At 40.2% G+C, this 25,989-nt stretch overlaps 1 protein-coding gene across 3 annotated transcripts in view; it reads right to left on the bottom strand.

Moving 5' to 3' along the window:
* THSD4 (thrombospondin type 1 domain containing 4) overlaps positions 1 to 25,989 on the bottom strand; it is a 241,699-nt gene that overhangs the window by 186,771 nt on the left and 28,939 nt on the right. For all 3 annotated transcript variants that reach the window (XM_077785884.2, XM_085588694.1, XM_085588695.1), the window contains exons 4-5: positions 19,232 to 19,635; positions 8,803 to 9,199 (exon numbers count right to left, since the gene is read on the bottom strand). In XM_077785884.2, the coding sequence (XP_077642010.1) occupies positions 8,803 to 9,199; positions 19,232 to 19,635 (801 nt within the window). The remainder of the gene's footprint in view (positions 1 to 8,802; positions 9,200 to 19,231; positions 19,636 to 25,989) is intronic.

Here is a 25,989-nt window from a genome sequence, read left to right as displayed (position 1 = left end):
GTTTGACTTTGTCCTTCTAATGGCATTTTGTTGCTCAAACTAAAACCTCACATCATCCAAAAAAACTGTCCTCAGAAAGTGACCTAAACTGAGGTCTCAAAAAAGCCAGCAAGACCATCAGCATTCCTTGTTGTTTTAACAATGAAGATGCAAACAGAAATTCAGGAAAAGCAGTATGTGAGTTGGCTGGTAACTTCCTGAATGCTGCAGCCAAAAGCCAAAGCTGCTTTGCAGAATGTGCCAGGGATGTTTCCCTGGCCTCTTCCCCCTACATATCACTCAGTGCCTCCAACACTGCTTGACAGATATAAACAACACAGGATGGGTTTTTCCACCAATGTAAGTCAAGAGTTTGAAGATAAACAGCATTACCAACTTATCACTAGAAAGAAGCTCTGTTTCACTAATTACACTTGTATGTCTCTACATGGGCAATATGCTGAAGTCTGGACAGACAGCACAACTGATGAAACAGATGAAGTAGATGAGACAAAGCACACCAGACTGGTTTGGATTTTTGTTATTAAAAATTAAAAAACCAACCAAACAAAAAACCCAAACAAGAAACCCCAAACAAAACAAAAAAACTAACCAACACCCCATCTTTCCCAAAACACACAAAACTAAAACTAAAACCTTGACAGCACTGCTAACAACTTTTTCAGTATCCACAGCTTAACTTTGGCAGCTTCTCCTGCACTTCCTTCTTCCTCTACTCGCCTTGGCCAGCACAAGAGAGGACTGGGGTTGTACTGGTGGTAGTTTCACTGCAAGTTCCTGTATTCATGCAATATAAGTTCTTTTCCTGCTACCTGGCTGGAAAATGTCTCACACTTATGCACTGATACCAGCAATAACTGAACTAATCTCCTAGAAATACCAGGAAAAAGCTACTCCTTTCATGTGCCAAAGCAGACACTAACAAACCATGTTTTTTATACCTGTAATTAATGGGAATAGTTAACAAATATTCATCTAAACAGCATTAAAAAGTTTTTTGTAAATTAACCATGACATCTAGAGCCTCCTCTGCTTTGAAAACCTGGATACAATTAAACTGTCATATGAACAAAAAGCACATTTCTTGTTCAAATTATGTGAGTGTTGAAAAATTCCACACCGGAATTTCAGACAAACACTTTTGTCAATATGAATTGACAAGAAGAAACAAAGACAAGCTGGAATGCCTTCAAATCTCTCCCACAACACTTGCCTATATTGATAAATGACACTACTCAAATTTACAATGCACTATTAAACAAAACTACAGATGTAGCAGGAATGCAACCATCTGGTTACAACTCAGAAGTCCCAATTTTCATTGATGAGCTTCCTCTTTTAAAACTTGGCACAGAAGTTACATCTGAATGATAACCAGGCAACCTAAATCACCCTGAGTCCTGTTCTACTGCAGAACAAAAACCCCTATTCTGTTTCAACAAAGATCCCAATGAAGTTTCCAAATCACTCCACAGGATTTTAAGTGCTAATGCTGCTATTCATAACTGATGAAGTGATGGAATAACTGTGGATCTTTTTCCTCTTTCCTCTTCTCCAAGACACATGTATTCCATTTATTCCAAGAATTAGCAAGGTAACTTCTCAGACAATTCCAACTGCTAATGAAACCTCCCATTCAAAGTTCACCAAGAAGTTAGGAAAGAAGAGCTTTAGGCAACTGATTTTTATTTTGATTTTGAGGCGTTAGATGAATTATTAACATTTTTATGTCACAGTGACATTACACAAAAATGAGGGTCTGAATCTTCAGCTATTCACAGACACAAATTCACTCCACTTGAGGCAGACTTCTCCAGCTAATCATGCAACCCATGCAACAGGCTCAGAACTTCAAAATAAACCCCACAGAAGAAAAAGGCAGCTCAATGCTTCCTGCAGTACCATAACATACTGAAGTACTAGTGCTACCCATACCTTCTGAATTACTCCTTTACATTAAAAATCTAGAAAATATATATTGGGAAGTTAACAAAGTCCATGGAAAATTCAGCTCCCTGAGCATTCAAGCTAAAATCCAAACATATGAATGACATTGAATGTATGAACTGGCTAACTAACACATTTAGTAGATTTTTTAATCACTGATACATACTCTTAACCTTTGTTTTCCAGTGGAATATTTCTGTTTTATGGCCTTAAGGTGTTTATTCTATCCTAGGCTCTACTGTAGTTTATTTATATCTTACTGCCCTTGAATAAAGTCAAAGATGTGATCCATTAGAATGTTACAGATCTGACTGGTCACTTCTCCCTGACCTGCCATGTATAAATTACCAATTTTCACCTGCACCTTTCCTTTTGGTCCATGCTTTTATAGTTCTTGTCACAACAGGGCATGACTCCTGGATTCCTAGATGTTTAATTAGTTTAAAGTGGCTTAGGTTTATTGATCAAACTAAGTAACTCAATTTTCAATTAAAATCAACAAGCCTCTAGACATCAAGGTTTCCTGAATTGCGTGATTTTGGACTTATGAACATTTTACTACCTTAGTAAGTAATTAACCTAGCAATAATAACTTTATGTAAAATAGCTGTCTTACTGCTACAGTAGTATTTTTTTTTTTTTTTGCATAATAAAATTCTTGGAGAGAGCTTTTAAAGTTACCTTAACATACTTTTCCTAATGATTTACAGCAGACAGTTTCCCATCATTATTTGCGCTTTAATAAGAATGTCATAATGCAAAACACTTTCTAATACAGGGTCCTCAGATGTTGAAGGGGATGTCACATAACCACAGTGCAGAGATACAGAGGGAACAATTGTGGTCCAAGAGCTTCATCAAAGATGTCTCTCTGTGATTCTTTTGTACACAAATGACAACTGATCAAACTACATGAGACCCTTTATAAGCAATATCTCTGTGCCAGCCTCTGGTAAGTTCAGCCTGTACTGGTGACAAATCATTCTGAATTAATATTTGCACACCTTTGCTGCAAATAGCAAAAAGTTCAAAAAGAAGGACAGTATAGCCCAAAGTAATGCAAGCTTTCAATAAGTTTCCTTGCACCCACAGAATGTCAGACTACCAAACCTACACACAATCCCACAGTGTTTGCATGGAAAATTCCTCAAATAAAGTCAAGTTTAAATTTCCTCAGGAAAAGATATGTCATCTTAACCTCACTTTGCCACTTATGTCAAACACCTACTCTATACAAATCTCAAAAGAAGAATAAACCCTACAGTAACTCCTTGGGAATAAGAAGGAGCTTTTCAGTCTAAAAAAATGTTCACCTAAAAAATACATAGACTTTTGTTAGTCTTCACCTCAAGTGTGAGCATCCCAACCACATTAAAGAGTGCACACTTGCAGCACCTCATATCAACTCTGAAAATACTTGTCTGGAAATTATATTTTCTGTTCCATACAAATTTAAACATTTCCCTTTCTACCATAGCTAAAACCTGAAGCACTGGAAATGTTTCAGTTTCTACAGAGTGGAAAATTTTCAAAACTGTTGGGCAGAACACCAGTGAGCTGGTAGATGGCCCAAGATCCCAGGTGCCAGGGGACCCTGCCAACAACTACCTATATCCTTAGGTGACAGAAAAGCACATCACTGTTTAATGGACTCAACACATTCCGGCAGGACATTGTAATTCTATTTAATTAGGGTTCTGCATCCAAAAAAAGCCTTTCAATGGCACAGTTGTAACTCAGCATCAATATCATCAGTAAGGTTCTTTGGGAAATCAAATATTTTAATTTGTCCCATCTTGATAGAACTGAGGACTGATCCTGAGTCTTTTACCTCACCTCATCTCTTCTACTGTAAAACCTCTTTCTATTTTCAGAATTGGCTTTCAGATGTTTCCCATTCCCTGCTCAGGTGCTGTTCTCAAAAGCTCTGCACACAGGACCACAGATCCAAGCAGAGGACTCTTATTCAGAACCAAAACCCAACTTTTCCATAGCTGTGCTACCACAGTAATAGCAGGCATAGCTGAAGAGGCAAGGCCAAGAAAGTAAAAACATTGTTATTGTCTTCTGATCCTATCTAGACACTTCCCCACAACAAAACTGACGTTTTGCTAAACACCAGTCACATAAAATACTGAGAAAAACAACACAGTGTAACTGGAGACATGACAGTAATCCACATGAACCAGTAGGCAAACTAGCAACTGGGAATGGAACTGGACAAGCTCAGCAAAATTTCATCCATAAATATTTCACTAAGCCCTCAGGAGTTACTCTTTCATACATTTTATCTTGACTTTTCCAAAGTCCTATATGAATTTGGCCAAAAATTCACACCTCAAGCCATAGCTAATGAAAATTCATATTTTAGATCTATTTAGTATAACCCTTCATGCAGAAACTGTGGCAGAATAGGAATGGGGCTGTGGCCAAGCTTCATCCCCAATGGGGTGGAGCTGTGTAAGACAGGTGGCCAGCAATGAAGGAGAAGTGTGGAAAGCTGATTAACCAGTAACAAAAGAGTAAAAGGTGTTATGCATGTGAGAAAAAAAGGTATAAAAAGTTGTACTGGGGAATAATAAAGGGCTGATGCTTGCCACCATTTTCAGCATCAGTCATGTGTCCACTGTCACAAAACTACCTTAAGTAGTCTGGAATATCCAGAAGCCTGAAAGCTTCCTTGTGTACACTGTCCAAGAGACCTGCAGCCTGGAGCTGGTTTACAAATATATTCTCACACATTCAGGCACTCGTGAAGAGCTAGTGACTTGGCAATGCTCGAGGCAATTAATTACAGAAAGTGCTCAGTAAACAAATGTTCCATTTGAGTTGCTTGCTTTGTTCTGGTGACAAACCACACAAAGGTTGAATTCAAATTCTCCTTCAGCCACACATGCATATAATTCCTTCTCCTTTAATGCAGGGGAAATAAGGGAGATTTACTCACCACTTCCCTATTTCTGAAGGAATTGAGACTACATTAGAAGAATCCTATTGTATTGCAGGTAGCTTATGGTTTCAGTTAGATCAGCCAGAGCTGTTTGTGGGGTAAGGAGAGATGTTTGCTGCCTGTTTCCTGCCAAAGAGGGTGACAGGTAGCTGTGTGTTCTGAGGTGAGCTTGTAATGCAAGGTGCTGAACAGAGGAAGCCACTTATATAATAAGAAAATAGGTTTAATGACCTCCAAGAACACTTGAACAAATACAAGCACTTCCGAGGCTCTCCCTAACCAAACCTCACAAGTTTACCTTTAATGAATCAATCTGTCAGTCATGTGAAATGAGTTCAGCTATCAACGAAAAAACAATAAATGTACAGTAATGAGGAAATTACCTAATGGACCAAAGCAGATTAACTTAATTTGTTATTAATTAGATGCCCTCAGGAGAAACTGTAGAGGGAGTGGCCAAACACCAGGATAAGGGTTAACAGAATAATTCCAATAAATGAGATTTTCTGTTTTGGTATGCTCCAGGAAGAATCAAAGAAAAGAAAGAAATAAAAATATACTGTTCTCTGCTTGCTGGCAAGACCATTGGTACATGTCGCTGCTGATAAATTAAATTAAAGCCCGCGTGCAGAAGCATTTAATCAGAAAGAATAAGCAAACAAAGTGAAACACTATCAGCCTTGTTTTGTTCTCATCCTGGCCTTATACTAAAACTGTTCTTAGCGACTTCTTTTTTATAATTACATTAATTACCGCATTCTGAGGAGCAAAATAACCCTGAATAGCAATTACAGCCTCTCTAAGGGTAACAGAAACATTACTAAATAAAGAATATCATTATGTAGCTAGAAGAAGTTACTTCAGCTACAGTTTCTCTTTGCTATTAAGTCTCCTGCACTACAGATTTCTTTATAACTGTATTTATACAAGCAACAATGGCAAAGAGGCAGCAGCAGTGTGCTCATCTGTGTTTTCTCTTCATCAGTTGAATTCTTCTGTTTGAACAAGAGATTCTAAAACTAACATGAAAATATTTTCACTCCTGTTCTCTGCTATCAAAAGACATCTACCAGTGGCCAAACCACTCACCATGCTGACCTGCATGTCCAACCACTGTCCAATTCACAAGCTCACTGCCCTCTACTCTGCAGCCCACTTGCCATTCTCAACAAATGCTCTCTATAAACCTTCCTTCTCCATACCCTGGCAATCTCACATTGCTTCTTTCTTCCACCTAATTTCTAACTTCCTCATCTCTTACCCCTTACCCTCTGAAAAGACCTCTTTTCCTGGAAACAATTTTGTCAGATTAAGTCAGGCAGAATACTGTCCAACTTTGTTCACCAATGTGTGAGGGATGAAATACAGACTGGGACATTTGTGTATCGCTTGGACACAGTGAGCAAATTTAGCTCAGAAAACTTTCCAAATTAATGCCCATGCACTAAGGTCATTTCCCATTTCCTTCAAAAAACAGAAACTGTTTTTTGAAAGAGGAATTTGTCCCAGAGACTATTCTCAGAGGCTCAAATTAGCCGTTCGTGTTTTCCATTCCAGACAAATACACTAAAGCTTTCTTGACATTCGGTCTTTTCAATCAACTGCTCTAGTCTCAATCAATGGACTTTATTCATAAATAAAGCAAGACTCATAACTAAGAAGCAAAAAGGAACTCATCTGATTTGTTTAGGTTATGTTTTTGTTATCCTGTGTTCTATTGTTACATATTCCACTATGCACGTTCCATTAAACAAATCAGGATTTCTAGGGGGCAGAAGAATAAGATGTTCACCTATACAAAAAATATGGTCAGTTATGTCAACTTATCCAGATCTCTCCTGAATATTCTGCTTCTAATATGCAAATACAGACAACTTCATCTTTGCAACACTCAGTAAGATTAGCAGGACAAATAAGAAAAACATATTAGGAAGATATACTATTAGGAAAATACTAAAAGGGCAGAAACTGGAAATTTTAGCAGGATGAAAACAACTAATGGGGACAAAGAACAAAACCTCACTTGCCTCCCACATACAATGGGAGACTGCCTGGAGCATGGAGCTACACCCAGACAAACATCTCTGAACCAAATAATAACAGAATAAGTTTTATTTAAAAATTAACACAGAACAGATTTTCACTCCAATAAATTAGGAAGTTAAAATCAAAGCATGTAGAACTGAATGCTGGTAAAAGTATCATCTGAAACAGAATGCACAGAGCACCATGGAAAGGCACTGGACTGGTCCATGCTACTGGGAGCTGTCTCTAAATGTTGTTTAGAACATGAATAGCACTCACAAAAGGATAACCTCATCTTATGGGACTGAGAATTAGACAGCCTTTGTAACATGGCCTATCCAAACTCCATTTTTCAGTTTCTGGAAAAACATCAGATTTGTCAGTGACTGTGGTGGTTTCACCCTTGCTGCACCCAGCAAGATGACAGATACCCACTAAAGCCACTCTATCACTCCCTAACACAACTGAACAGGGAATGGCAAATAAAACAAAGGGTTAATGGGTTGAGATAAGGATCAGAAGAGACCACTCACCCATTATTGTCATGCACAGAACAAACCTGACTTGGGAAAGTTGACTAAATTTATTACCAATCAAAATCAGAGCATGAAATAAAACCAGTCCTAAAAACACCTTCCCCCTAGCCCTCCCTTCTTCCCAGCTCTACCTCTTTCCCTCAGTGGCATAGGGAGACAAAATGGGGTTATGGTCAGTTCATCACAGGTTGTTTCTGCTGCTGCTCAGAGATAAAAGTCCTTCCCCCCTGCTGCAGCACGGGGTCCCTCCCATGAGACACAGTTCTCCACAAATTTCTCCAGTGTGAGCACTTCCCATGGGCTACAGCCCTTCATTAACTGCTCCTCTGTGGGTCCCCACAGGGTCACAACTCCTGCCATCAAACCTCTCCAGTGTGGGCTCCTCTCTCTCCATGGGTCTGCAGGTCCCTGGCAGGAGCCTGCTCCAGCACGGGCATTCCATGGGGTGGCAGCTCCTCAGGGCATCACCTGCCCCAGTGCCCTCCATGGGCTGCCCCACAGGCTGCAGGGGAATCTCAGTCTAGGGCTTGGAGCACCTCCTGCCCCTCCTTCTCCACTGATCTTGGCCTCTGCAGAGCTGTTCCTCTCACACATTCTCACTCTGCTCTCCTCTGGCTACATCACACCTGCACAACAGCTTTTTTCCCTTCAGAAGTACAGCATCACAGAGATGGTACTGCCATGGCTGCTGGGCTTGGCCTTGGCCAGCAGTGGCTCCATCCTGGAGCTGGCTGGCATTGGCATCCCTGCTGGACATGGGGGAAGCTTCTGGCAGCTTCTCATGGAAGCCACACCTGCAGTCCCCCCATCCCTCCCCTCCACCAAAACCTGGCCACACAAATCCAACATGCTCCACTCCTCACCACTGTGAATCACATACTTAAGAATTACCATAAAAATTCACATTCATCACACAAATCAAAATAACACTGAATGAAAGTGAAAAATTTACACTAAATTGTCTTGTCCCTTCACCACAATTACAACTAAAATTTTCCACCATTATTGCATTCTCTGATATTTTTCAGCCCATGTTTGTCCCTCTCTCGATTACTATACTTATCTCAAATTCCTTCATGTTCCCAGGTTTCATCAAATTAGAACTCTATGTATTGGTAGATGAAGTGACTGATTAAAGGCCTTGAAGGTACAGTATTAGGTAAATGTAATATTATGGATCTACTTTCAGTATTCCCCAACACACTCTAACATAAGTTCACAAAAATAATTATCAAACTAAATTTTTTAAAAATTCAAGTTAACTTGACAATTAGGGGAACATTTTGCATACTAGGGAAAACCAACAGCTGTCCAACACAGGAAACAGAGGCAAAGCAGACTTACATTTGTGTTGCAGAGTTTATATTGCTTGTAGGCACCAATGCACACGATGGCTGCAGCCCGCTGCGGCTGGGGCTGGCCCTGCAGGGCCTGAGGGTTGGAGTCACGGCCGTGGAACAGGCTCTGAGACACGGGGAACGAAGGGGGCTGATAAACCGAGGGCCCCAGGGCCTGGTGCCCTGCCTGAGGCCCGCCTGGCTCCTGGTAAAGGCTCCCGTGCTGCAGGGAAGGAGCAGCAGCCTGGCTGTAGGGGCTCGGGTGGAACAGCTGCTTCCTCGACGACTGCCGCTGCCTCCGCAGCTTCTGCGGCTGCTGGCCAGTGTCAGTTTGTAAAGGTAAAATGTATGGCACTTTTCCATAGCCATACTTTCCTGGACCAATAGGATTTCTGTTTCTGCTTCTAAAAACAGAGAAAGAGAGAGAAAACAGTTACTGACTCCATAAGCAAAAGAGCAGTTAGGTATTTACAGGACCTGTAATAAATATCAACAAGATGTAGTCTAGCTTGATATATTAGGAATCTCAGAAGGCCTTGATCCTAACCCTGTAGTCTGACAAGTTGGTAAAAAACATTTCTTCCAGTTCAGAGCAATGAGTGAATTCATCTATTCTGGGTGACATTTGCAGCACAGGAAGGGAGACACCATTAAAAAAAAAAAAAAATTCTTTCTGTACATAAAATACATTTGTGTTTTTAATATATATGCAAAACAGACTTGAACTCCAGTGAAAACCAGAGATTATAAATTGACATGCTTTTATTTTCTAGAAACAGAAGTGCTACAGATGTCAGACAGCCATCAGATCAAAGGGACCTTTCTTTGGGTTTGTTTTTATTTGGGTTTGTTTTCTTCCTAAGTCTTATATTCTCCCAGGACTCTTGCTAGCTGGGAACCCTGAAAGTCATTTACCTCCCATTCCAGCCTTATGGCCACATGGGGCTTTTAATCAATCTTCCTGGCTCAAGATGTGTGAATAGAGTGCTGATTTGCCCTAGCAGATAAGCCACCAGCACTCTTGAACAGTTTATCCCTGTTAATCTGCTCTCTGACCATGACAGTCATTGTTGAAGGAAGCTTTTGGTAGTTACAGCAGAGAGAGTAGTATAATGATTTTTGGTATTAAGGGAGGGAAATTAAAGCTTCCCAGAACTATACAGGAGAGGAAAGAAAGAGAACTCGTGAGCCTTGTGCTTACTTAGCCAGATCTAAACAAGAGTGAGATTACACAGCATTAGCTTTTCTATTGCTCCCTAAACTGAAGAAGAGTAAGACAGAGTAAGAGGAAAGCGAGTATTCAACAATATTTGCAGTCAACTAGGACAAAAGGGAGGGGGGGAAATGCCAACAAGAATGGAGTTACTATCTAAAGGTAAATTACTGCTTAACAGAAAAATATTTGCAGAAAAGCATCACGTAATTCATGTCTGTCCACAGCCAGCAGACATCTCTGATCTACTCTGTTCATCTCTAGCAGAGGCATAACAGCTGCTTAATGCAGATCTGACAATCTCCTTTCTTTGGGCATAATTCTCATAAACATATACACCTCTTTGATTGCTCAGACAAATCTCTTTAGCACTTTGATAAGAAAAATGATGGGCCCTTTAAACTTAAGCCAACCTAAATATATTCTTTATTTCAAAAAATGCATTTGCCCAGACAAGTAAGAAAATCAGGTTTTGTGCTATTAATGTAAGGGTTGTAGCAAACATGATGATGATGATGATGATGATGATGATGTAGCATTCTTACTGTTCTAACTTTTAACAATTTCTCTAATGCTGAGAATATGTCAGCTGTGAGTAGTAGAAATTGGCCCCTCTTAGCACATTTGCAGTGTCAAAAAGGAATTTGGTTGTCATAGCTTTTTCTAATTTTAGCCATAAGCAAACATGTGCCTTGGCAATCAATGCATTATCACTGTCTCACAGACTTCATGCTAAGAACAATGCTTTGAACCTGAAGTGGTCTTCAAGACTGAAGCACTTTCAGAGCTGGTGGGCTGGTTATTTATATTGAATAGAAACCCTCTTTGAACTAAGGATATACAGTGTCTTTAAAATACACAGGTAAGATTACAAATTTCCTGGTCCTCCACCTCTTCTCTTAAGTGCACTTTATACAGTCTTTCTCCTACATACCTTTTTCATTTTTTCCCTTTTTCCATCACTTCCCTTCTCCTTACATTTCTCCCACTGCCTCTAAATGGAGGTTCCCTGGCTTACTTCCAGCTGAAGCATAACTCGTTTTATTTCTCTTCTGATGTCAGGCAGAATAAAGAATGTACTTCCATGAGCTTTTCAGCATTTCATTTATCTTATCTTCTAGTATCAAAGTACTTCTCTTGTAAATGAAAAACTGCAAGGGTGAACATTAGCAAAACCATTCATTTATGACAACAAGGAAGACTTGTTGTACAACTGCTGGAAAAGTTTCCTTAGAATGAGCCCAAAGAAGCTTCTGATTTCTCACATTTTCAATTCACAACATTTCACTGTTTCTGAAGAAATAATGTCATGTTTTGGAAAGGTAACAACCTTCAGCCACCGGTTTCACAGGGATAAGGAGAAAAGGATTGCATAGGAATACTTTCCCCAAGATTTTTTCTTGTCTATTGGCAGAAATAATTTCACAAGCAGAGGGAGATGGTTTTCTTCCCTGTATTCCCAGTCACAACAACCACACTAATGAAAAGACAACAGAATCTCACCACAGATCTGCAGATAGAGTAATAACAACATCTATATCTTTCTTTTAATTTTATCAAGTTTGGTCAAGTTTGATGCTTTTTTCAAAACCTTCAAAGGCTTCCTTTACCAGGAGTCCTGTCCTGGAATGAACACTGAAGTCTTCTAATATGCTAAGGAAACCCCTGTCCTCAGTGAGCCTGGTCCAGCTGCACTTCTGGGTGCCCAGGGCCTGGCATTTTCTGGGTTCTTGTGGGTTCTCCTCACCTGGGAATTCAGAATAATCCATTCTCTGAAGTATTGCTGGCTGTGGTTGTGCTCTATCAGCACATCAATCCACCCAGAGCTAACACCTGCTCAAGCTGAACTTAACACTGATCTATCAGAAGAAACAGAGGTTTTATGGGCAAGATGAAAGTGGAAGACAGAAAACAGGTTACAAATTTTATTTATATTTTATTTCCCAAAAGATATTCCACATTATTTACCACTGCAAAAGTCTTTTAAATTATGCTGATCTGTGCTTTGGCATTGCTGTTATTAATTTCCATTTTAAAAAATGCTCCAAAACTGCAGTTCTTTGATTTTGGGTAGAAAATTAGTTCTAAAGGAGCTGAGTCCCCTTAGATGCCTATCAAAGCTCTTTGACTTAAATTTATCTACTCATTATGGTTTTAACAGAACTGCTTTTTAGTAGGCAAAGTCCTCTGTAACTGAATCAATTACATACATTCTAACTTAATTAAATCTATTTCTGTGGAGAACTGTACCAATATTTAACCTAATACTTGAGGTCATAGCAAATTATCTGTTTTGCAGCACTACATTACTGTAATTAATTGAAAGGTTTTAAAGGACACTACCCAGCTACTCACAGTTCGACTATTTAGTACAGAGTTGCCTTGATTCTTTTTCTGAAGAACTGAAAGTGACTTATTGGCTATTCCTGTCAGCAATTAAGCTATTGAAATATTACTCAAATATTTAAAATGTGATTAAGAAAAAAAAAAGGGGGGAGATGGAAAAGTCCTTGGAGACACAAAATGTCAACTTGGAAAAAGCCTAGTCCTAATTATGTGAATTTCTGCTAACAGGATCACTGTGGACATATATTTTTAATGTACTTTTTTTTATTACTAGATAATGTTCTTAAAATAATTTCAGACATGCACTCTTAATCCATGGCATTTCCTCCATAATTCAAAACTGTGACTGGCCTACAATTGCCCAAGTCAATCATTTACTTTCCAGCCCTCCTACTGCTTTTAATTTTCTTTCACGCTTTGTATATTATTAGGCCCACAGTTAACAAGGTGTACTTTAAAAAGATTCCACCATAAATTTTTTCCCCCTTAAGTCACAGAATAAACTGTCTTATACTGCTCATAACTATTAGTGAGTTTATACCCAACAGTCTTTCAGCAGATTCTTTGACAGGAATAATTTTTTAACAAAAATGATTGATCTACTGGATCTGGGAACAGGTTTCCATCTACTTAAGGAGAGCTCCCACCACTCAGGCTGATTCCTATCAAAAGCCACTGTGCATTGCCACTTCCACTGCACCACAGCCTGTGCTGCTCTGCATTCCATGTACTCACTTTTCACTGGCTCAGAATCAATCTGGAGAAAATCATTTAAACATGAATGAAAGAAGGGAGCCCTTTGACTGTTTCATGTTACAAAATGCATGCCTGTCTGCTCACTGGTCTAGAAACCGGCCTTACAGCAGTGAACAGACACCCCTGTGAAATGTTTGACCACAAGAGCTCAGGCAGCCCTTCTGAGAGAGCATCACACACTGCAAAGCAGGGCCAACAGCACTGACCTGTGCCACACCAGCACATTGTTCCCTTCAGCAGCACCAACCTGTGCCACACTGCAGCACACTGTTCCCTTCAGCAGCACCAAATTCTGTCACACTGCAGCACACTGTTCCCTTCAGCAGCACCGACCTGTGCCACACTGCAGCACATTGTTCCTTTCAGCAGCACCAACCTGTGCCACACTGCAGCACATTGTTCCCTTCAGCAGCACCAACCTGTGCCACACTGCAGCACACTGTTCCCTTCAGCAGCACCAAATTCTGTCACACTGCAGCACACTGTTCCCTTCAGCAGCACCAAATTCTGTCACACTGCAGCACACTGTTCCCTTCAGCAGCACCAAATTCTGTCACACTGCAGCACACTGTTCCCTTCAGCAGCACCAAATTCTGTCACACTGCAGCACACTGTTCCCTTCAGCAGCACCAAATTCTGTCACACTGCAGCACACTGTTCCCTTCAGCAGCACACTGCAGGGCAGCTCAACAGGGCAGGCTGTCACTGCATCTCACTATTGGCATTTTCATTAACTAAAGCAAGGGGACTAACTGCCTTTTTTATTTTGGTAACTTTGGTAACCACACATGATTTGTGGATACACACTGCTTTCCATGTATCACACATACATAAAAGTAGTAAAATCATTGTGAGCATATTTGTCCTAACAAATTCAACTGCTAGAATTCACACAGTAGCCAACAATGCCTAAAAAGTGTTTCTTCTGAAGAAAAATGGATTATACAAGATTACACCACAAAAATTCTCATTTCTATATCACGTTAGGAGGAAAAGATATTTACATTTTTTTGAGATAGTAAAATCAAAGAGTAAGGTCACTAAATAACCTGTCTCTTGGGAACAGGTTTAATTAATGGGATGTGGACTATCTTAAATGAAATTTTCCATCCTCAGAGATCACCACTGATATCCCAGTTCAGCATAGCTGCAATATGCCCAGTACAATAACTTAGTATATTTGCTTTTACTGATCTCTCAGCAAATGCTGTATAACCTCATTTATGTGACATTCAACACCGAGATAGGATTTCAAAATTCAAACCCAAATACTTCAATCCTCTTTTTCAATAATACCTCTGATCCCAGGCAATTCTTAACCTCTTAAGATTTGATTGAATAATGCAACCATGCAGTTGGCAGGTAAACCAGCAAAAACTCAATGCAAGTGACCTCATACCTCTGCTGAGATGCCCTACCTCCTTATAGGAGGTTTGGTTCTTTCTAGCCCTCACTGATGGGGCAATAATTCAGTGGTACCTGACTAAACAGCAGCAGTGCTCTCACTTCCCCTCCTTCAATGTGTCCAGCTCAGGAAGGGTTGAAATGGTCAGTATTAAGAATAAGAAAACTCAGGTGGTTTGCAATAACAGCATTGTGTTAGGGGGTTATTTCTGGTAATCCCACTCAAAGCATGCTTGCAGTAGCATAATAAAAACTGGTATTAATTTGATAATAATGAGACCTAGAGCATGTCACGGGGATTAATGCCCTGATGAGAAGTGTGTCAGCAAAAAGTCAACCTGAGGCCTCAACCATCCCAACTAGCTACTCATTTTGTGAAGAAACACCTCATTTGACCATTATTGCTACTAGATCCTGTCCAGAATTTTGTTCAGAAGGAAAATAAACACCTTCTTCACACAGCTTTATATCCACCAAGTGCTACCAACATGAATTCCTTGATTACCACTGCTGCTCTTAGATATTTCTGGAAAATTTGTCCTAACAAAGGGATCCAACCCTTCTCTTCCTATCTTCCTTCTGTACACACACCAACCCACAATAAGCTTTAATAACCACAGTGGGCTCCATCACATTTTCATTCTATGAGAGATTTAATGAAAACAGGGGTAGCTAAGTACTTGAGCTGGGTTTCATTCCAGATACTAAGAAAAGCAAACACTCATGCCAATAAATATAAAGCCTCACAACTTCAGAAAATAATACCTTCTTGAATGTGGAGGTCCAGCAGTCACACATTTTTCCACCTCTAGGAATCAAAACTGACTAGCACGGGTCACAGAAATTGCATCACAACACTGTGACTACTGGTTAAGGAAATAACAGAATTGTCCTTTTAAAAGTTAACTGTAGCCCTGCCAGCAGAGTGACCTACATTTGCCTGGTCAGAGCATCTTTGGGAGTGGGCAAAAGAAATACTTTCAGAGAGGAAATTCTGGTTTGACATTAAATGATGCACTCTTCCTTTCCATTGCTCAAAGGCCCAGAAATGCAAAGTGACCCTATGCAGGGTACAGAGCAGCACAGCACACTTGCACGTCAGCTGCTGGCAGCAGAATAAAGACCCAGAGCTACAGCCATGTGAGTTGATGATTTTTGGATTATTTCCTCACTGCAAATTTTTCCTCTCACTCTTCTTCCACATACACAAGAACTGCTTTAGGGAAGCCCTTTCCTTACTAACATACTTCTTTAACTTGCACTATTTATGCAAGAATGCTTTAGTTATTTCATTATTCTGGTGATAATTGTAGTTTTTTTTCTTTCTGCTCCTATGACCCCAGATACAAAGTACGTATCATGCTTACACAAGTGGACACTGAGCTTTGTTGCTCTGCCACCAAAGCTTAGGTGAAGAGAAAGTGAATTTGGCAGCTGTAAACATCCTACATTCAACACATTGGTGAGAAATTGTGGTTCTGTCTTCTCCATCACCAAAACAGAGAATTGAAAATGCAACATTTAAGAAGTACTAAAACCTAGTCCATGAATAATATTTCCTTCAAGATTTCCTTTTTCTCTTAAAGCATCTTATCTTTCTGCATGCCCTTATTACTTTTCTCTATGTGCCTCTCAATAAAGATGTCTAAATGCTTTAATATTTTTTCACTATCTTCTCTTTCCTGTTTGGTCTTAGTGTGTGGTGTTCTTCATGCACTTTAGCTAGGTAAAAAATAACAAACCAAGTCTGTGCTACAGGAAACTCAGCTCTTCAAAGGTGGGGAAGCTCCCTGCCTTTGCCAGTGTACAAACAGTGATTGCAATTAACACATTTCAATCATGCAAGAACCTTCTTACTTCACCGAGTTAAATAGGGGAGCACTGAAATTTTTTAAACCAGACTTCTAATTGTAGGTACCTCAAACCTCACTCTCCCTGAACTTCTCATGCAGTTTTGACTTCTAATGCCTAACTAAAGTAAATTTCAAAAGCTGAAAATGTGAATATCCTCTTCAAGACAAGGTACAGCAAATTTTGTTATATACAAATTCTATTTTGGATTTTGATAAAAAAAAAACATAATAATTTCTTTGTCAGCTGCCTGAAAGCAGGCAGAGAACATTTCCACTTGCTGGTAAATGATACAAACACACTGGTCTGCTGTATAGGGCTGCTATTGCTGTCAAAAGTCTTTGCCTTGGCAGCCATCCAATTTCATTTTACCATGTTATCAATGTGAGCTTATCTCAGTCACAGATGTCCATTCCTCTCTTATTGTTTTATGGAAGTCTGCTAAAATTACAGCTTTCAGAAAAAGTTCAGTACAGTAAATAAAAATACCCCAAAAAGTTTCCACTGACTGTACAAATTGTGAAAACACAAGTGTTATTTAACAGACTGACATGAATTTCCAGTATCATCCTTTTAGTGAACACTAAACAGTTCTACAGTATAAAAATTATGTGTAGAGTAACTCACATTTTGAAATCCATTTTCCATATACCTGATGGGAACAGTAATTTCCTTTTTAAAGAAAGTTTTTACTCTGGATTTTGTAAATCAAGGAAAACTATTAGGTTTGTCATTCAAAATGATTCCATTTTCAAATAACATTTTTTGTTCTCATTCTGTTTTTACAGTCACCACCAAGGAATCTGAAAGTTATGCAATACAACAGGCTTTAAAGCCACCAGGGAACTCCTAACACAAGATGGAAATAACTTATTATGCAAGTAAGATTAAAACACTGACCTTGAATCCAGTCTTTTGCCAAGGGGCAGAGTGTGTGGGGGTGGAAAATCAACTGTAGTACAGAAGCTTGTACTGTGCTTAGGAAAGCACAAGAATTTTCAAAAGCAAACACCTCCATCATACAGGAAAGTGAGCATTTTAATATTTCATATGGCAAGGCATTTCTTAGGAAATACCACAGCTCCAGTTCTGCACACAGTCAGTATCATTTTCTGCTCACCATCCTCTCATGTTCCAGCCAATCCTGCAGTGACTGCTCCAAACCCTTCCAGCCTGTGCTGGCCTGCAGAGGCCACCAGAGCAGCAGGGACAGCCCAGCAGTGGGGATGGAAGCCCAGCAGAGGCAGCAGAGGCAGGCCAGCTGGGATTCCCTGGGAGACAGAGGTGCCAAGGGCTAGAGCAAAGAGCCTCTGGATGACTTTGTGCTGACAGTTCAGTGCCAGCAATAACCCAGCCATGCACCACAACCTGGGGCTCTCACACTGCACAGCCCAGAACTGAAGTGCATTACAGCCAGTTATTAAGTAGGAAAACAGAAAAAATAAAATACAACTTTTGTCTCAATGCATTCATGTTAACACTACTAATCCTGTCTCTGGCACTCCCTGAGCTTCTGTAAGACCATCAGTGCCACACTGAATTTATATTCAGCAGGTCTAGGCTATCATTTGCATGGGTTTGACACAAAGACAAAGCCAGTGATGAAGGAAATTGGCAACACCAGAGAAGATCAACATCTGAACATTTGGTCCCAATTTTTGAAACTCTTGCTTCACTGAGACAGGCAGGAGCTTAACAGGTTAATTGTATTTTCAAGTATTCTTTTATATGGACAGAGTTTCTTGCAGGGGTTGAGAATGTCTTTATCAGCAGCAACAGAGATCTACTGTCTTATTCCAGTCAGGCTGGAATACTGCCTCAAGGTAATATTCTTTCTTAGGCTGTTAAGGACAGAAGAATATCTTTAGAAAGGGAATTACAATTGACTGCTTCACTAGGAATCTTAAAGATGCAGATGCCATGAAGGAAGGTTTCTTTGGTTATGTTTGTGGGCAGGGACTGGGTTCTGCTTGGTTTGGGTGTTTTTGTCATCTACCCCAAAAAACTTTTCTTCATGTATCTCCTAGAAGAGAGCTGAGAGAGAAAGAATCAGAGAGCTGCTGGAATACATATTCAGAGGAAAGACAGAGAGAACAGACATTAAAGGAGTGCTCCATCCAAGGGGATCTCCATGCCTGTTCTGCTCAGCCTCCAGACTGGAAACACATCTATTTTCCTTTCACACATATTAAAAAAAAAAAAAAAAAAAAAAAAAAAAAAAAAAATCAAATCTGATACATTGGTATCTAAGTGGATAAAGCAGTGTTTCTCCAACAGCGGGAAAATTAATTGGAATTACTTGTAACAGCACAGCTTCACCCAGCCTTAAAGACTGTTACTGTTAAATTAATAAAAACTTATAGTGTTTCAAATACTTTATGTATTAAACAAACAGGAAATTTTGCTAAAAGAGGTGGTAGGATAAAAAAAGAAAAAACAGAAAACAAAGAGGCAACAAATAGACATACAAAGCAAAACTAGAGTGTTGAGTAGAACTAAAGTCAACAGATAGTTGACCATCCTTTACACAAAAAGTTAGTTTTTTTAACCAATTAATAACAGGCTGGCTACTGAAGTTAAGAATACAATTAGAGAACAGTTATTTGTTCTGATATTTAATGGAAATGTCAAATGAGAGTGCAGCAGAAAAGGAAAAACCTCTCAATAAATCACAACACAAATCTTAAAGGGAAGTGAAATAATTTGCTTAAATGGTAGGTTAATTCCATCTGCCTTTGGACATCACGTAAGTAGTTGAGGGAGGGCCTTGAAGGCAGTAAACACTGTAAAAGCCATTCTGGGTGGCTGCACAGCTCCCTGGCGGTGTGCAAAGCCCAGCTCCCGCAGGAGCCCGGCACGCCCGTACCTCCTGTCCGGGCCGGCGCCCTGCGAGTGCCGGCTGCCCCGCAGCGCCGCCCGCCCGCCCTGGCTGCTGTTCCGCAGCGCGGCCCAGGGCTGCTCCTCGTTCCTGTGCAGCGGCACGGAGGTGCGGATGGCAGAGATGACGTGGCCGGGGTAGGCGGACAGCGGGTCCTCGTGGTGGGCGCCGTGGCGGGGCAGGGCGCGGTCCGCGGCCGGGAAGTGGCGGCCCGGGCGGCGGTAGCCGCGCTCCCGGTAATAGGCGGGCAGGCAGGGCCGCGTCTGCTCCATGACGCCGCCGCTGCAGCTCCGCGAGCAGGCGGACCAGGGGCCCCAGCTGCCCCACAGCCCGGGCGCGCCGCCGCCGCCGTCCTCGGGAGCATCGCCCTGCTCCTCTATCCTCTGCGGAACCTGCGGACACAACGCACAGCCTTAGCAACCGGAATTCACACTGCGACAACAGGGGAGCACGAATAGCCCGGCGTTCAGCCATTCGCTCCGCAGTCACGAGAGAAATAGAATGGCATAGGAAGTAACATGTCTTATTCCCTGCCTGCCAAAGGACTGCCAGTATAGGAGGTCTCCTACAGCCATCAAACATGGAGACAAAAAGTTTGGGGTTGCTTGTTCTGGGTTTTGTGCTGGTTTTTTGTTCGTTTGCTTTTTTGGGTTGGGTTATTTTTTGGTTTTCCTTTTGGACTGTCTGGATAAAAATAGATTTTCTTTGTTCTCAGCAATGGAAAAATTGCATGATGCAAAGCTTGGAAATGTGTTAATATTACCAAAAGCAGGAAATAAGGTCATTTTTGGTAATGAAATTGGGTTAACAGACACTCACTGCTCTGCTGCACTCTGACACTTCAACAATGGAGAGTGCTGGTGGTTGCAATAATATTTCAGGAACTCCCATCTAATGTGGAACCTTTTACAAAGGCAATAATGTAAGAGGACAGGTTGATTTCCAACCAACCCAAAATGCTCCTAGAGTTAACACTTAAGTTACCACTCTTACCCCAGTTCTCGCATTACCACTTCAGGATGATCCACTCAATCCCACATGCACGGAAATCTCAGTAAAAGATAAATTCTTGGTCTGGAGTTCAATGCCACTTAGTCCATACTCACCACTCAGCAGCACAAGGCAAGTGAAAAAAAGAGCCCCCAAGGCAGAGGACCCTTCTCATGAAGGACACTAGGAAGGATTAGGAAGGGCAGGGTCTTTCCACAAGGAGAGTTAACCCCTCAAGGCAAATATTTTACACACCCTGACCTTTTGATTGGAAAGGTAGCAGCACAACCAGGAGGTTACAATCACCCATCCCCATCTCCAAGGTTTACCCATTCTTGAAGCTAGATATAGTCAGGATTTCTCAGTATTGTGCACTGAGCAAAGTACTCAAACTTACAGTTTTTCTCTTGCTTCTCTTGGCCAACAAGTTGGATCACAAGTTTTTAAGCAAGTTCCCAATATCTGAGTCTCACATGTATTAATATGCAGAACATTCTTTTAAATGAGAATCCTTTAAGTAGGTTATTAGTACTCTGAACAAGCTTTGTACCAACAAGAACACACATACATCAATTCAGCTGGGAGACAAGAAAAGGCACTGTCCACAAACATGTTTGCTGTACCTCTCCAGCCCTATTCTAGTGCAGCTACCTCAAAATGAGCTTTGGAAAGCCAGCCTTGTCTTGTCTCTTTTTCCCCCTTCACAGCATGAGAACCTAAACCCATAACTTCCATTAATGATTTTGCCTCCAGCACTATTGTGTAACAGCACTATTGTATAACTGTTGTATAACAACTGTATTGTATTGTATATTGTATAAGATTTCCATCTGCACACTGGGTGTCTCATCACGGGCACCAGGCTGTGGTAACTGAGTTGTGCCCCAGTGTGCCAGGGAGCACACCCTCCTCATCACACAGGCTGGGCTGGAACATGGGCTGAAACATGGCTGGAATACAGCATTACAGTGCAACAAGCAAGCCAGCACAGGGTTTGTGCTGCTGCTGTGTCACAGTCAGTTGTGGTCTACATAATCTGAAACAGTTCCCCCATCTGAGGTTGCAATCACACTTTCATCACCAACCACAGAAAAAACTGCATTTAATTATAACTCCTGATTAATAAAAAGCATCTGCATTAGTGTGATATGTTACCCATTTCTTCCATGTCATTTGAAAACAGGAGCAGATGTCCCTGTATTTAATGCATTTTTTCCTGTGCATACCCCATTTGGCATCAACCTTTAATATCCAAGAGCCTGTACAATCTAATACCACATAATGTCAAACTGAGAACATGCAGCAAGGTCCTTCTGGCTGCTAAATTTGCTTCCATATCCAGTAACAGAACACCACTGGCTCGCACTTTGACCAACTAAACAAACTATTCTTCAATTTGTGAATTTTCCAGTGAATATTCACTGCCCATACTTACACTATGAATTAATGTGCTCCACCTCAGATATAAAATTGTAATGACTACAAACAGAGACACTTTTCTGGTCTGAACTCAGTCTGCAGTAAAATTTACTTACTATAAAACTAATACTTCTTCGTAATCAGACAAGGTTTCACTTGTTTGGACTACTTAATCATTCCTACAATGGTTCTCAGTACACCTGTTTTTTTTTAAATGCCAAAGACACTCACACAGGCAACAACTAAAAACTGTAACCTACAAGCAATTCAGGTTCTCACTAACATAAGAAATGTACCATTTTGCAGAAATAGAAATTGAATAGTGAAAAGTGTCAACCTGCTACAGAGAGAACCTTCCAGCTGCCAAACTTCATTGCAGCAAGAATTGGTTCAGATAAAATGATGCTCATATGACCGAAGGCAATGTAAAGTAATTTCACACCCCCTAATCCTCAGAGTGAAAGAGTTGTAGACACAGCACAAGAATGTTTAATCCAGCTAGTTAAAGAAGAACATAAAAATGAGCTGTTACTTTTCTCTTTGCAGGAAACTCATGTGTTGAGTGTGTTGTTTATAGCCAACACATGAATAACCATTCGGATTTAAATTTAATTAAAGGTGATCCCAATTAAACCAAGAAACTGCTTAGAGAGAAGGCAAACAAAGCCGGGAACAAATTGCCCGAGGAGATCCCGGCAGCACTGAGAGCAATCCTAAAGCTCTATCAGGAAAACGAGGTGTTAGTGACCCTTCCCCAGGGCAGAGGAGCTGAGTTACAGCACTCACAGGCCGGTTCCCTTCCTTTGATCCTGTGATTTCCAGATAACTTAGTAACCAAGAAGAAATTCTGCCACAGCTCTGTGATATAGCCAAGAAATTACACGTGAAATTACAGGATTCAGCTGAAGTGTTTCAGAACCTCTCGGACACACCATATCCTCAGAGATCCCTGACATTAGGTCCCTGCTTTAAGAACTGCCCATTAAAGCACACTTTCTGAAATGAAGAGTCTGAGCCTGCACTGGGGAATAAGTGAAATGCAAACTGAACTTCTCTTGCCAAATTAAGTAATGAGAGTAAATTCTTTAAGAGAATCACATAGCCCATAAATAGAGATCAACCAACCCATTTAATCTACTTTCCCTTAGTTCTTGAGTGATTCCTTCTCTAGGAGACCTAGACTCATTCTAACTATAAGTACACCACCAAGATTTTTATTTACTGCAAGTTAGTCACAACCAAATATTTTGCTCTACTCCATTTTTTTCCCTTTAATTCCCCCTTTCTTTCTTTCCTACACATTTTTCAGTTATTTTAAGCCGAAGTTTGGAAGTGGACACAATACCATTCACTACATGCAGCTGTGCAATAAACAATGTAAAGAAAAGACAAGTTTTCTGGTGTGCAAGTGCTTGCAATTTCTACAACTGTATCAACTCCTGTTATCAAAGATTCCTTAAATGAGAAATTTTCTTCATAGTGACTCTTACCAAATATCTTCCAGCCTGCCACCTTTTGACCAGTGAGTGGCAAACAGAATTGAGGCTGGATTTTCAGAAGGGTACTTTCAGGGTCACACCTTCCTTTACTCACCAGTTCTCTGCATCCCTTTCTGTTCTCTTTCCCCAGTTTTCTTGTATTTTGTCACTTTTGTACACTGGAGCTGCACTACATATGGGTTTTATTCTATAAGAGTTTGTTGGGGTTTTTTTCCTAAAATCATATGGAATTAAACATTCTACCAGCAGGCTGACATAGATGACATTTTAAATAGAAAAATTGTTTATCTTTAATTCATTGTAATCACCAATCATTCTGATCCTGAGTCAAAAATTCTGCAAAAAGTAGGAGTACACAAGGTATAGAAATCCAGTGCCAATTTCTAGTACTGCCTCTGTCAGAATTTAGAAATAAGATCCACATCTCAGGATTTCAGCAGCAGTTGTTGAAACTATACTATGCAAGAATGTCCCTGAAGAGGAAATGTCACTTGAACTGAAAGCCACAACTATTTAAAATGTAACTTGTTGTGCAGGAAGACAGTGGCAGACAACACAGTGGTGATCTGACAAACCCTAATTTTAAATACTGTTAAACTATAGCTTAAATACAAATTAACTGTTCAGAAAAGTTTTGGGGTGGAAAATGCTTAGATCGGAGGCCCATTTAACTCAGTACTGTGCTTCTGACTGAGTGGAAGAAGCAAAACTTTAGGAAACAGTGTAAGAACCAGGACATATTCAGAGATGTTCAGGGTCCTTCTGCTTACAGTAATTTAAGGGCCTCCTTCAGCTAAACACTATATTGCAATTGTTTTTCATACCCACTACTGAATTTATTCTCCATGAATACAATTAATACATTTTTTAGCATATTTTTAGTCTTGACTTCCAAAAGATTGTACATTTTATATTGAGAAAGTGCTTCTCTTTGCTCTGGTCATACATGCAGCCTGGCCATTTCACTATGTCTCCCAGATTTTTCTTAGTGACAACTGAAGAATGATCATTTTGTATTCTCCTTCACCATGCTATGATGTCTGATTTGCAATTGCTAACACAATCCAGTTCCAAGATCTCTTTCTGAAATTCAGCAGTCCTAATCTGTTCAATTTCTTTTTGTAAGGAATTCCTCATTCTCAGCACCTTTTCCACTCCTACATTCTTACACGGCTATGCAGTGCTGCATACCATACCCCAAATATGAAGCAATGATGGAATTTCACAGTAATCATGATTATAATGCTTGGTGACATATATACCTTTTAGCCAGCTAAATAATTAAGCTGTTATAGCCTTAGCCAATGTTACTAAGTATCCTGTAGATATTAAGCATGCTATAGCAATCCAAATTCAAAACTGAAAAGGTGAACAAGACAATGGCAAGCTTTCAACTTGGAAATATCTAAACCAAGTCAGACATTTCTGATATTTTTTACCGTTTCAGTTTAGATACAACGTTATTAGATTTCATAGATTTAATTTTTAACATATTATCCAGTAATTTCTTTTTTCTGGGTAAATGCCCACAATGGAAATGGACTCATGAACAAATTAAAACTACATCATATTTCTAAATATACATCTGAAACGGATATAACAGGCAAAGCTTTCACCCAAAGGCAAAGAAACTGTATCCAGAAGAACATTTTATCACCTGCTCAGAAAAACACTACCAGTGGTATTCTCTGAGTTAACCCATGTTCATACACTGGATGTAAAGTGGAATTAACAGAAGCCAGCATGTCTTACTTCCAGCTGCTACTACCCTCTTTGTCCTGTGCTTCCCAGAGCAAAGAGCCCCTGTAAATTCTGTTAATTTTCCCTAAAACCCTTCAGGCTTTAGGTGTTGGTTCACTGTCTCTTCCAGGGTCCTTCTCATTACCCCACATATGATAACCCACACTGTGACACCAAACTGTCCCTATTGTTAGCAAAGGAGTATCAAGGGACTTGGAAAATATGACTCCTTATTTGTTCCATTACTCCAGGGTTGCACTTTCTTTATCTTACACTTCTGACTAATTAAATGTTTCATTAGGGCACAGCCTGTCACAAAGGATATGCATGCAGCTTTTACCACAGCCAGGCTCAGACTGACTGAAGATTCAAAACACCAGTGAAATAGTATATTGATACCCTTTAAAATGCATAGGCCATACTTGGGATGAGATGAACACAACATTCTTCATGAACACTCACCTTTTGTGAATAGAATTGATCAAACCACAAAGTAAGAGCTGGACTTTACCTTCTTAAAATTTCCAGAGTGTAAAAACAAAATCAGTCAGACTCCCAGATATGAGACCTGAACTGCTGCCCAGGGCAGAGTGTGCCAAATATTGAATGGGCTGAGGAAATGTTAGTTTAGTTTTAGAACCTGTTCAAGTATAACATTATTATGTTTCCCTGCCAGTGTTGTAAACAGATCTATGAAAGTCCTTTAATTCTGTCACCAATCTAAGCATTTTAAGGGAATATTCTTCCAGCATTAGCTCAGCTGATTTCCAATAAAGTCCATACTGATATAGCTATGACAATTTCCCACCAGCAAGGCTTTACAATCCATTATATATATGTTCATTTCCAACAACTGTATTTCTTATCCCTCTTATAAGAAACATGTGGGACATTGGTGGCTTGATAAAAAACAATTTACCAAGCCCTCCCCATGCCAAAAAAAAAAACACTTGCAGATAACTTCTCTCAAGGCTAGCAGAAAAATGGAGCAGAGGCCAAACAAAACATCATGACACAATGTGTACACGTCTGCCTAGTTCGTGTGCTCAGCTATTTTAATCCTTCAGTGCATTTTGGAAGCCTTTAATCAGAGGAGTA

This window comes from Lonchura striata, chromosome 10 (genome assembly GCF_050655825.1).
Source record: "Lonchura striata isolate lonStrDom1 chromosome 10, ASM5065582v1, whole genome shotgun sequence".
Lineage (NCBI taxonomy): Eukaryota > Metazoa > Chordata > Aves > Passeriformes > Estrildidae > Lonchura > Lonchura striata.
The sequence above is the reverse complement of the archived record's forward strand: the minus strand, read 5'-3'. Positions and strand labels throughout refer to the sequence as shown.